The 13,859-nt window shown below is 42.6% G+C and overlaps 1 protein-coding gene across 5 annotated transcripts in view; it reads left to right on the plus strand.

The window, feature by feature from the left end:
* The window catches only part of LOC140188698 (endothelin-converting enzyme 1-like), a 214,600-nt gene that overhangs the window by 140,814 nt on the left and 59,927 nt on the right, over nt 1–13,859 (plus strand). For all 5 annotated transcript variants that reach the window (XM_072245232.1, XM_072245231.1, XM_072245230.1 and 2 more), the window contains one exon: nt 11,708–11,832. In XM_072245232.1, the coding sequence (XP_072101333.1) occupies nt 11,708–11,832 (125 nt within the window). The remainder of the gene's footprint in view (nt 1–11,707; nt 11,833–13,859) is intronic.

A 13,859-nucleotide genomic window follows, 5' to 3' on the forward strand; every position in this document is an offset into this window, starting at 1 on the left:
ATGATAATACCTAAATATTTAAAAGAATTCACAATTCTAAATGGAATATCGTTATATATAAAAACAGGAGCATTTAATGGAAACAATTCACTTTTATTTAAGTTAAGTTTATATCCTGAAAATTTTCCAAAATCATTTAATGTTTCCGAAAGATTAGGAATAGATTTTTCACGGTTTGAGATATAGACCAAAAGATCATCTGCGTAAAGAGAAATCTTATGTGTGGTCCCATTTATAGAGATACCGTGAATAATTTTAGCTTCACGGAGTATTATAGCCAAAGGCTCCAATACAAGATTAAATAATAAAGGACTTAATGGACAACCCTGTCTAGTACCTCGTGAGAGTAGAAAAAAAAGACCTGAAATTATTAGTAATAACAGTAGCAATAGATTCTTATAGATCATTTGAATCCACTTATTAAAATTATTACCAAAGCCAAATTTTTCTAATACATTAAACAGATATGTCCATTCAACTCTATCAAATAAATGCGTTTTCTGCATCAAGAGAAATAACACTTTGGGGTAGCTTGGATAGTGATGAGTGTATAATGTTCGTCAATCTCCGAACATTGGAGAAAGAATAACGGCCTTTAATAAAGCCTGTTTGATCCATAGAGATGATTTTAGTTAAAATATTTTCCAAACAGTTAGCCATTATCTAATAAGAATTTTTGCATCCACATTTTTTATTTTGAAATAGGTCTATATATGATGAACATTCAGTAGGATCTTTATCTTTCTTAACAATTAAGGAAACAGAAGCTTCATAAAAAGGAGGTAAATTACCCTTCTCAAAAGATTCATGAAATATTTCCAAAAGATATGGAGAAAGTAATTTTTCAAATTTTTTTGTAAAATCCTACCGAATAACCATCAAGTCCAGGAGCTTTAGCTGATTGCATTGACAACACAGCTTTCTGAATTTCATGCTCAGTAATTGGAGCATCAGGTTGTGTCTGTCTATAAGGGTGGAAGAGGACTGCTATGGGAAAGGGCTGTCATTTGGTCTCTGAGAGGGGAGGAACTCGGTCAGTCACTGCGTGGAGGGAGTTGGAGCTACGTCTAGGCATCAACCACAGACTTGGTGCAAGAGTTCACTCCAGCCGTCTGTCACACTCTGAGCCTGCTCCCAGCTGTTCATTTGCCATCCTGCTCCTGTTATTACGCAATACATTTATGATGTTCATTCACGAGCTGGGCAGGCAGCCTCATGTTTTGCAAGGCTCACTTTCTAAACACAGCAGCTGCCACCCGTATGATCAAACAAATTGTAAGTAAACTTCCAACCACATATTTGTGTAGCTTCTGGTTGTCAACAGAAGTCAGTCTTCAGTCCCTAAAATGTAAATAGGAAGCAGTAATCAGCTTGGTTAAAATAAGCTCTATTTATAGATTGCAAGATTCATATATATAGGAGATGCACTATCTGTAGAAAGTCCACTGCACTTGTTTATTAGTACTCAAGAGTGTAGTATAAGGCAATGGGTTATTTAATATGGCTTGTTTCATAACAGACAAAGCTGATTATGTTGCTTAGTTCAAGGAATCTTGCAGTCCAGATGGATAATATCATTCAGCATATCAAATTAATGATGTGTTTATAGAGGAAGATTTATGTACTCAAAGAAGTTGTTAGCTTTACAGCATTTATTGTCGGTGGCTGAGAACTGTCTCTAAATTTTTTTGGAACAAAAAGGTTCCTAAGGATATGTCATATGTCTGTGAAGTCATCCAAGTGGCAGAGAAACTGTATAAATATAGTTCAGGCTTATGAGCAATGAGGTAAAGAACATCAAGAAACATGGAAATCCATTCCTCTGGCTTCTGTTTCTGCAAGGATGATTTGTTTGGAAATGCTTGTACTTTAGAAATGCTTAAGATAGAAATACTCTGTGAGTTTTAAATGTTTTAAGAGTGTTAAACACAAGAAATTCTGCATATGCCAGAAATCCAAAGTAACACACAAAATGCTGGAGGAACTCAGCAGGTCAGGTGGCGTCTATGATCTATATTTTAAGAATGTTGTTTGGACTTAAATGTGTATCACGAAAATCAGTGAACTCTGTTTTAAACTATTTTGTTAACTGGAAGCATCTCCTGCTTGGTAGGGAGAGGGGACCCGCGACTCGAATAATAGATATTAGCAGCTAAACTCACCATGGAGAATAAACAGGGAAGTGAACTAGTCCTTGAAGAGTGGGTAATTATAGTCCAATCTCCCTTTGTGAGAGTACTCATGGCTGTTCGGTTCAGCAGGGAAAGGTAAAGTCTGGCAGAGTGATATTGATAGGAGACTCAATAGTTAGAGGGACGAACAGAAGATACTGTGGCCACGGGAAAGATGCCAGGATGGTGTGTTGCCTCACAGGTGCTAGGGTCCAGCATGTCTCAGAGCGCCTGCAGAAGATTCTCAGAAGGGAGGGTGATCAGCCAGAGATTGTGGTGCACATTGCCACCAATGACATAGATAGAAAGGGGGAAGAGGTCCTCAACAGTGACTTTAGGGAGTTAGGGAAGAGGCCGAAGAGCAGGACCTCTAAAGAAGTAATCCCTAGATTACTTGCAGTACCATATGCTAGGCAGGGCAGGAATAGAATGATGATATAGATGAATGAGAGGCTGAAAAAGTGAGGCAGGGAGCAGCTTTTCAGATTTCTGGATCATTTTGGATCTCTTCTAGAGAAGGTATGACCCATAAACAAGGATAGGTTATACTTGAATCTGAGCGGGGACCGTTATCTTTGTAGGCAGGTTTGTTAGAGTTGTTGGGGAGGGTTTAAACAAGTTTGGCAAGGGGATGGGAACTGGAGTGATAGGGCTAAGGATGGGACAGTTAATATATAGAGTAAGTCGATACATTGTGTAGTGAGACTGAGGAAGAGCAGGCAGATAATCAATCATTATTGGAGTCAGTGAGGTGAATTGAAGTGTAACATGGGGAAACAGTAGCAGTATATAGAAAAAGGTAGATGATCTTGTAGTGTAGTTCAAGTATGATGTTGTAGACATCACTGAGTTGTAACTGAAAGAAGATCATAGTTGGGAGCTAAACATCCAAGGATAAACATTGTATCAAAAGGACAGACTGATAGGCAGAAGGTCTCTGTCACTTCTTTGTGGCTCTGTTGGTAAAACAAAAATGAAATCAAATCTTCAGAAAGACGTGGGATAGGATTGGAAAATGTAGAATCCTTGTGGGTAGAGTTAAGAAACTGCCAGGGTTAAAAAGACCCTGATAGGAGTCGTGTACTGACCTCCAGAGAGTAGCCAAGATATGGAATATAAATTACAACAGGAGATAGATAAGGCATGGAATAAGGGCAATGGTAAGGTAGTCATGGTGAATTTCAATATTCAGATAAATTGGGAAAATCAGGTTGGTGCTGGATCCCAAGAAAGGACATTTATAGAATGCCTGAAAGATGGCTTTTTAGAACCCACTAGGGGAAAGGTAGTTCTGGATTGATAATTCTGGAGGCTGCTTAACAAGATAAGAGCCATGGTGTTAAAGGAAAGATACTAGTATGGCTAGAAGATTTGCTGACTGGCAGGAGGCAAAGAGTACATTTTCTGGTTGGGTGCTAGTGACTTGTGGTTTGGTGTTGGTACCATTTCTTTTCACATTATATGTCCATGATTTAGATGATGGAATTGATGGCTTGTGGCCAAGTTTGTGGATGATACAAAGGTAGAAAGTGTTGAGGAAGCAGGGAGTCGGCAGAAGGGCAGACAGTTTGGGGGAATGGACAAAGAGGCAGATGCAGTACAGTGTAGCGAAGTGTAAAGTCATGCACTCTAGTAGAAGGAATAAAGGTATAGACTATCTTCTAAATGGATAGAATATTCAAAAATCAGAGGTGCAAAAGGACTTGGGACTTCTCATGCAGGATTCCCTGAAGGTTAACTTGCAGGTTGAGTCTGTGGTAAGGAAAGCAAATGCAATTTTTGGCATTCATTTTGAGAGAATTGGAATATAAAAGCAAGGATGTAATGCTGAGGCTTTATAAGGCATTGGTCAGACCACACATGGAGTACTGTAAACAGTTTTGATCCCCTTATTTCAGAAAAGGTGTGCTGGCATTGGAGAGGGTCTGGTGGAGATTCACGAGAATTATTCCAGGAATGAAAGGGTTAGTGTATGAGGAGTATTTGATTGGTCTGGGCCTGTACTCACTGGAGTTTAGAAGAATCAAGGGGGGGTGGAATCTCATTGAAACCTAATGAATATTGAGAGGCCTAGATATAGTGGATATAGAGAGAATGCTTCTACAGCCTCAGAATAGGAGGACGTCAAGATGTTTGTTTAAAACAGAGATGAGCAGGACTTTCCTCAGACAGAATGTGCTGAGTCTGTGGAATTCATAGCCACCAATGTCTGTGGAGGCCAAGTCAATGAGTATATTTAAAGCAGAGGTTGATAAGTTCTTGATTAATCAGGACATCAAAGAGTATAGGAAGAAGGCTGGTGAATGGGGCTTAGAGGGATAATAAATCAGCCATGATGGAATGGCAAAGCAGACTCGATGGACTGAATGGCCTAATTCTGCTCCCATGTCTTACGGTCTAAGCATTCAGGATGAAATTTAAAACAAAAGCTAAATGGTTTAAAGAATTGACCAGTGCACTTCCGGGGTGAGATTTTCATGCTGGACCTTGCACTCCAATGAACTTCTTTAATGGCGAAGGGGGGGATACTCTCATGACATTTGTTTTGCAAACCTGCTGATTCACTTTCTGAACCACCCTTTCCCTTTTGTGAGCTTTTCTTTTCTGTTTGAAAAGCCTGACCTCTGTACGCCTCGTCACCATGGAAACAAGTCACTTTTCTCTTCCATATGCTCAATTTCCCAAAGAGATTATATAGAGGCAAGTTTTTGTAGTAGGAAACAGTTCTCTATCTCTCTTATTTTTTCTGTCACCCCATATTTTGAAATAGAATAAAAGACAAATTTTCTTCATGGAATAAAAAGTTGTTGTGTTTTTTTAGTAGGGTTGGATGATGAAGAGTTATCTGAAAAATTGTTTGCATAGATTTATATTAACTCTACCTCATTATATAATCAAATGTTTTATTCATGTTGCTGGGCTCAACAGTGATGCAGGACATTTTAGACTTGCTTCCAAATCTATTGAATATTCAGACAAATGATCAGAATCCACTTTCCCTGGGCCCTTGCTCAAATGATCTGTCGGAAATATGAACAAGCCCGGCCAAATGTATTGTTAGGTGTGTTTTAAGCTGTGTGGAAATTTGTAATGAACCTCAAGAATTTTCTGGTAAATGCTTTGCAGAACTGGTGTAAGTAATTGAGGAAAATCCATTGTAAAGTTCACAACTCCTTCAATGGTTTAAGGGAAGCAGCTGTTCCTGAACCTGGTGACGTGGGCCGTCAAATTTCCAGCATCTGCAGAATCTCTTGTGTTCATCACACTTATGTACCTCCTGTCCGATAGTAGCTGTGGGAAAAAAAATGGCATGGCCGAAATGGTGGGGATCTTTGATGATAGATATTGCCTTCCTGAGGCACTGCTGTATGTCAATGCTACCAATGGTGGGGAGAGATGTGCCCCAGCTGTACTGAGCTGAGTCCACTACTCTCTGCTGCTGCTTACGTTCCTGGCCATACAAATTGCAACCAGTCAGGATACCTTCAACATTACATCTGTAGAAGCTTGTAATCTTCCAGTAAGATGGCAGCACTGTCAGGTGCAGCGGCTTCTACGGAGGCAGACGAAGGTGTTAATTTTTTGTTAAAATGTATTTGTTATGATTGCAAGACACTGCTGGACATTAATAACTTAATGTACTGCAGGACTGCCCCCCATCAGTGAGTTGTTCATTGGCAGGGAATCTGCTGGAGTTGGACATAGTGCGGACCATGCTGCTGCCCAAGAGGCATCAGTGCACAAAGGCAGTGCGCGGTCTGGCGGTCTTGGTTGCTTCTCTTGTGATTGCACGGCCCTGTTGGATGTTGGTAATGTGGAACACTGCCCTGTTTTATTGGCAAACGGTGGGAGGAGCTCAGCTGCATGGCCACGGTCGTAGGGAGGACAAGGTCACAAACCGCAGTGTCGCCGGTTTGCAGCCGCTCAGGGGAGGTGCGTCAGAGTCGGTGTGCTCCAATGGCGTGTCAGAGGCGGCATGGTGTGGGGTCGGTGCTGTCCCCTCCCAGCACTTGCTCGGTAGAAGTCAAGATATATTGTGCTTGACTGCAGACTGCTGCAAAATTCCTGGACTCAGAGACTTGTACTATATATTTTTGTGTCTTATATGTGCCTTGTGCTGTGAATGACTGTTGGTACTGTATTTTGCTCCTTGGCCCCGGAGTAACGCTGTTTTATATTAATTGGTATTCATGTATAGTAGAATGACAATTGAACTTGAATTTAAAGTGTTCAATGACAAGCTGAACTTCTTTAATCTCCAAAGAAAATAAAAGACTGGTGTGCTTTCTTTATGATTGCTTCTAAGTACTAGACCCAGGACAGATAATCAGGTTTGTTAATGCCCAGGAAGGTAAAGCTCCAGTATTAACAGAGGGGAGGAGAAGATGATGGCGTGACGCAGCACGCGCAGCCGCTCCGAAGTTATATCGTATTTGTTAAAATAGGGGCCGTGCACAATCCTGATTTGATGGAGACAGACGTGAGAAGCATAGAGGAACATCTGGAGAAACTTCTGAAATGCCTGCTTTGCTGTCACTGCTACTGTATGATCGAGAATCTCCGGAGGGGAAGGCCCTAAATCCTCAGCTTTGCCTATTGCCTGTTGCCGGGGCCGGGGTCGAAGCGCTCGGCAGAGATGGTGCTCGGTGTCAGAGGGCTGGTCGGAGGCTCGAAGTTTTCAGACGGACTCAAGAGTCAGCTGTGGCCGGGTGCTTCCAGGGTGCTGCATCGGCAAGTTTGCAGAGCTGGAGGTTCATGGCAGGGAGAGTTTCTCCCTTCTACCGTCTGCGTGAGAAGATGGGACTTTCAAGAGACTTTGAGTCTTTTTTTTACCGTACCCAAGGTCTGTTCTTTATCAAATTATGGTATTGCTTTGCACTGTTGTAACTGTATGTTATAATTATGTGTTTTTTGTCAGTTGTTTAGTCTTGGTTTGTCTTGTGTTTCTGTGATATCATTCTGGAGGAACATTGTATCATTTCTTAATGCATGCATTACTAAATGACAATAAAAGAGGACTGTATGTCTTCATAATCTAATCTAATCATCATAATACAAGATATTTACAATCATAGAGACAAATATGAAAAAGTAACAGTTCTATTAACAGTGCAGCTCTATAGCACAGTTAGTTGAGATTCTATCTCCAAACACCAGAGACCCCGGGTCAATCATGTCTCTGGGTGGGGTTTGCACATTTTCCCTGTGTATATTGGAAGGTTGATTGGCCACTGTAAATTGCTCCTAGTGTGTAGGTGAGTGTGGAATCTAGAAGAAGTTCACGACGATGTGGGGAGAGTAAATGGAATTTATGTAGGATTAATGAGTGGTTGATGATTGTTGATGATTGTTGCCCATTCGATGGGCTAAGGGCCTGTTTCAATGCTGTATCTTTCAATGACTGTAGGATGTGGGGCTGTATGTGCATGAAACTTGCCCAGAGAAGTGATTCATTTGAAGTGCTAGTGCCGGCGTAGGTACTTAAGAGATATTAATGACAGCTCGTTAATATAGTTACACATAATACTTGTGAAGAGCTTATTTTTTTTAAGGGGAAAGGTTTGACTTTTGCTACGTTACTCCAGCCACTGCTGTTGTTTGAGCACGGACTCTCTTCGGTGGAGGATGTTTGCTTGGTCTTTCTTTTCTTCCCATGAGGCAACCCCAAAGAACCTCCCACCCCTACAGCTGTGACCGGTCATAGTGGGGGTGACTGCACTGAATGCTGTGGGCAGGGCACGGAGTAGATTTAAGCATGTTTCACAAGAATGAGCAGGGTGGAGGAACGCGTATTCTGCAGTGTTGCATTTTTACTGATACTCTATACGGGCTTATTGACTTGTATGAGCGAGGACTGACGTCAAGCCACAGCAAGCCATGGGTGGGAGTGGGGGTGGTGGTGAACATCGGGACTCATTACGTGATTGTGATCTTGTGTGTGCTTACCGTGTGTGACTGTTGGTCATGTGTCTTTGCACCTTGACCCCGGAGAAACACGGTCTTTTTTGGCTATATTCATGAGTAGGCTTGTATGGTTAAATGACAATTAAACTTGAATTGAATTGAACGCACCTCCCAAAAGCCAAATGTTCACTCGTGTGCAGAGGACGAGGAAACTCTAGTTCAAATAGTCAAACAAAACAGTAACTGAAAAAGGAATAAAAGGCATGAAATACAACTTCAGTTCTACTGGCAACATGCCACATTGATGAATTTATAATATACAGCAACAATGGGGCTATGCTAGCTCTTTAAATGAATCCCTGAGCCCACACTGTTTACATGTAATACAGCAAAAAAAACTTCATTCCAAGCACTTGCCAAATTCCCTTCAATTGCTATGCAATATGTTTCCACTCTTTAAGACAATACATCAAGGTCACAGAAAAATGATTCCTCTCCATAGTGCTATTGAGAATTATTTTGTTAAAGAGAGTAGCTCAGAACCTTAAATGCAACCTAACCATATTCTTCTCAATTCTGTTCATTTTGGAGCCTTGACTGAAAAATTGTGCATGACATCTTAAGAAAGATGAGAAAAGGAAATTGGGGAATTAGAAACCAACGTCCTGCAGGACGTTGACAGAGTATGTAATTAAAGGTAAACTAATTGGACAATCTAATATTTTTCCAGCTAATCGAGAATACTGAAATGTTCAATGGGTCAATGATTCAGTGCTTCATTTTAATATCAAAAGAATATATACAACATACAACCTGAAATCCTCGCGCTTCAACCCCACCACCCACCATGGAAGCAAATTGCAAAGCCCCCAGAGACCATGAACAAAAGTCCATCAGAAACTACTGTCCATCCCAACACCTCGACATCTCAGACAGGTTGTCTCTTTCTCTCTCATTAGCAAGGGACAGAGAGAGATCGCTCCTGCCACAGCGAGAGGAGAGTCCAACAGCTTACTGCTTCGATGTGACAATCTACCACGTCGCTTGTCCAAGTTCCCCCAACTCAAGGACCAGCAGACTCTCACTCACCATCAAGAAAGAGATGGCTTGAGTGCAGGAACCTTCTTTCGACGCCGCCTGCCTGCTGTCTCGATATTTCAGTCTCCTGGGGGTCATCCACAGCAGGGGTCCCCAACCTTTTTTGCACTGCGGACCGGTTTCATATGGGCAATATTCTTGCGGACCGGCCGACCCCAGGGGCGGGGGGCGGGGGTAGGGTTTCCGACGGACAAGAGTAGCAGTCAAATACGTTGAGCTTACCCCGAGAAAGACTACAATGACCATGAAGCCTTGCGCGGGCACCAGTGCGCATGCGTGATTTGCGCATGCATGTACGTGCCGGTTTTTTCTACAAATCATTTTTGGCGATTCTGATCGGGGGGGAGGGGGTAGTGTTAATCACGACCGGAATATAGGTGATAAGTGGGTAATACACTCAATTTCGTTTCTAAAAGGGTTTATCTAACGAATTTAATAACTAAACACACAGCGCATATTTTCCTCGCATAAATATAGTGATAAGTCAATTATCAGAGGAGGACAGGGGAGCTTGAAGTAAGTCTTGAAAGAACTTCCAGTAGAAGTGGTAGAGGCAGGTTGGATATTATCATTTAAAGAAAAATTGGATAGGTATATAGACAGGAAAGGAATGGAGGGTTATGGGCTGAGTGCAGGTCGGTGGGACTAGGTAAGAGTAGCGTTCGGCACGGACTAGAAGGGGCGAGATTGCCTGTTTCCGTGCTGTAATTGTTATATGGTTATATAAGTCAATAACATCGTAACATTTTAAGTAATGTTTGGATATTAAACACACAGCACATATTTTCCCCGTATGAACATATAAAATCATTGCAACACACCAATATCGCTGAATCAGTGGGAGCCCTGGGCTTGCTTCCTGCAACAAAACGGTCCCATCGAAGGGCGACGGGAGACAGCGATACTCGAAGGGGGTTCCTTATGTCCAGACTATTCCGCAATTTGGTTTTCGTTGCGTTCATTGCAGAGATATGTTGGAAATGGAAGCAACGTTTTCAGTGCTTTCCTGGCTATCTCAGGATATTCAACCTTGACTTTGATCCAGAATGCCGGCAGAGGTGTTATGTCAAGCATACATTTCAGCCCGCCGTCATTTGCAAGCTCGAGGAGTTGATCTTCTTCCCGCGCTGACATGGATGACGCGCGGGTAATGACCTCACATGCGTAATGGCTCAACAGTGGGCGTGACAAGGAATGAGAAAAGGTGCAGCTGACTCCATCGCCAAATCATATTGTTTCCTCGCGGCCCGGTAGCGCATGCTTTGCGGCCCGGTGGTTGGGGACCGCTGATCCACAGGACTGCACCCCAAATTCGCACATCTTCCAGCCCGCATCTGTAGATATCAAAATGCCAGGCCACTCAGCTAATGCGTAGAGCAAGAACCCACCGCCCATGAGAAACCATAGTTTGAACTACAGCTGAAGATAACAGACTCTGACAAGACCCCAGTCACCTTGGGGGGGGAAAAAAAATACATGAAAATAGAAGAATTAAACTGTTTCGCGGACAAACTGGAAGAAGTTGCCCAGATCCACAAAATATTCTTTAGCTCCTCCCATGCTCATATATTTGTAAACATTAAATTATTATTGTTGAAACTGATTGAAGTTTTTCAAAATAATAAGTAGAGAACAAGAAAACTTCAAATGGTATTTTTTGTATGACTTTGTAGAAGGCGTTTGATAAACACACGCACGAGATAGTGTGAATTTAAGCTTGTGGTTTTAAAAAGAAAGCATTGATGTGGTCAGGAAACTAGCAGGCTTTCAAACTGGCAAGATTAGTGGTGTTCTGCAAGTATTTTTGTTGGTTCCTCAACTCGTTAGGTAATAAGATAGGAAACCATTGTCCACAATCTGGATGAATAAAGTGTCGGCTGTAAGCAGAGGAGATGGGAACCTGAAGTCACAAGGAGAGATTAAGCAAGAAAGCAAAACTATGACAAATGGATTTTGATAAATACAGATATGATATCATCCACTTGGCATGTTAAAAAGTAAAGATTAGAATTACGGATTAATGCTAGCAAGAGGGGACCATTCAGTCCATCAATGTGGTGCTGGCACCCAGTAGAGCAATGCTATCAGCCACATTTGCCCCTCCGCTTTCCCTTGTAGCCTTTCAGCTGATTCCCTCTCACACTACCATTAACTTCACCTTCTGACTCTTTTGCCACTTGCCTATCCTAAGAAGGAATTTACAATGTCCCATTCAATGATCATCTCAAACATTTCTGGGGCGTGGGAAGAAACCCACGCGGTCACAGGGAGAACATGCAGACAGCACCGGAGGTCAGGATCAAACCTACGTCTCAGAGCTGTGAAACGGCAGCACCACCCACACCACCAGATTAACCAGTTCCACCTCAAAGGGCAATCAAGGGCTGGAGGCTTATGAAATTAGTATAATATAGTTCTGGATGAACATGGATGACTGAATTTTAATCAAGTGGGTGCATTAATGAATGTTGACTTTTGCAGAGTTCACTCAAAACTTTCATCACAGACGTTAAAAGTGTTTGGTTTCTCTCCAGAAAGCAAAAAGTTGAATACCACAAGTGAAGCTGAACGCAAAGCCCAGCATTTCTATCAGGCCTGCATGAATGAGCAGAAGATTGAGGATCTGCAGGAAAAGCCTCTAGTTGACATCATTAACAAAGTGAGTACCAGGAGCTGGAGAGTACATCTGTCACTGCTTCGACCTGCTTACTCCAGCATTGTCCCCACTGACTTTCAGCAGGTGATTGGTCTGAGGCTGGAATCAGGATATTGTTTTTATTGCAAACACAAGAAAATCAGCAGATGCTGGAAATCCAAAGCAGCACCACAAGACATGCTGGAGGAACTCAGCAGGTCAGGCAGCATCTCTGGGAAAGAGTGAAAAGTCGGCATTTCAGGCCGAGACCCTTCATCAGGACTAGAAAGAAAGAGGAAAAGTCAGAGTAAGAATGTGGGGGGAGGGGAGGAAGGAAGGGAAAGGGGAGGAAGGGTGATGGGCAGGTAAGGTGATATGGTGTGAGAGAGAGAGAGAGAGACAGGAATGGTGAAAGAGGGGGAGCAGTTACCTGAAGTTTGAGAAATTAATCTCCGTCTGGGTAGCCTCCAACCTGATGGTATGAACATAGATTTCACAAACTTCCGATGGTTCCCCCCCGCCATCACCATTCCCCATTCCTGTTTCCCTTTCTCTTCTTATCTCCTTACTTGCCCATCACCTCCCTCTGGTGCTCCTCTTCCTTTCCCTTTCTTCCATGGTTTTCTGTCCTCTCCAGTTAGAATCCCCCTTCTCCAGCCCTTTATCTCTTTCACCAATCAACTTCTCAGCTCTTTACTTCACCCCCACCTCTCCCCCTCTGCTGGTTTCACTTATCACCTTGTACTCCTTCCTCCCCTCCCCCCACATTCTTACCCTGACTTCTCCTCTTCCTTTCCTGACCTGATGAAGGGTCTCGGCCTGAAACGTCAACTTTTCCATGGATGCTGCCTGGCCTGCTGAGTTCCTCCAGCATTTTATGTGAGTGTTGCTACTGTTTTTGTGGATCCTGTAACAGGGTACAATTCAGATGTAGTTATAATCTGCTCATAATAACATAAGAACACAAGAAAATGGGAGCAGGAGTAAGCTACCCAGCCTCTCAAGCTGCCCTGCCATTCAGTAGGATCTTGGCCACTTTACCCCAAGTCTCAACTCTTCTTCTGTGCCAGTTTTCTATGGTCCTCATTTCCTCAATCTTCAACCTCACCTAACCTGGTATTGGCAATGATTGCTTGAGCACCTATCTCCTTAGCTTCTTCCATGCTGTTATCTTAACCTACATAGCTTTTTAATGTCTCTGTACCTCTGCTCAGTCTGGGGAGGGTTTTGTTAGCTGACCTGACAGAGGATGTGTGCAGGATCCTTGTGGGAAAGTCATTAAAGGGGGATCCAATTCAGTGCCGTGAAGTGTAAGCTAGGGCTACAGAAATCTGGTGCATTTACACCAAGACCACACTGATGATTTCACATTCCGTGAGATTTTGTTTTTCTACCACGTGATATTACTCTTCAAATGCTGCACAACCCTTGAATGAGTTGTTTTCTTGTGCCAAGTTTTGTGGGAGTTCTGTCAGTGTACAGAGCTGTCCTCTGCTGTTTAGTACACAAAGAAAAGTTAATAAACTGTGATTCCAACAACTGTCTGCATTTGTATCAAATCTGTGCTTATTTGTCATGCTACTCTCTGCTTGAATCTGCCCAGTCCTTTTTCGGACGGTATCATGGCACTGAAACATCACTTCTCAAAGATTCACCTGCCCTCCTGTATGACTGTGACTGTGTAAATTATCACACAACGTCTATCTCAACCTATCTCCAAGCATTGACATGAATGATACTCCAACACCTCTCCATCATTATCCTGATGGTTCAGATGACCTTTGCCTGGTTCCTGTTACAGCTGAGGAATTGCCAGCAATGGCTTCCTTCTTCATTCCTACAATATTGCTTCTGATCCTTGAGAATCCTAGGCCTTTCTCATTTACATGCTGTCCCTCGGTTATATCATCCACATGTTGCGAGGAACTCCCTTAATATCCAAAGACTTACTGATCTCCGTCATGACAACCAACCTCCTTTCGATGGTCTCTATCTACACTTCTCATTGCCTTGGAAAAGCAGCCAACATAATCAAAGACTCTTGCCACCCC

The sequence above is a fragment of the Mobula birostris genome, chromosome 27 (genome assembly GCF_030028105.1).
Source record: "Mobula birostris isolate sMobBir1 chromosome 27, sMobBir1.hap1, whole genome shotgun sequence".
Classification (NCBI taxonomy): Eukaryota; Metazoa; Chordata; class Chondrichthyes; order Myliobatiformes; family Myliobatidae; genus Mobula; species Mobula birostris.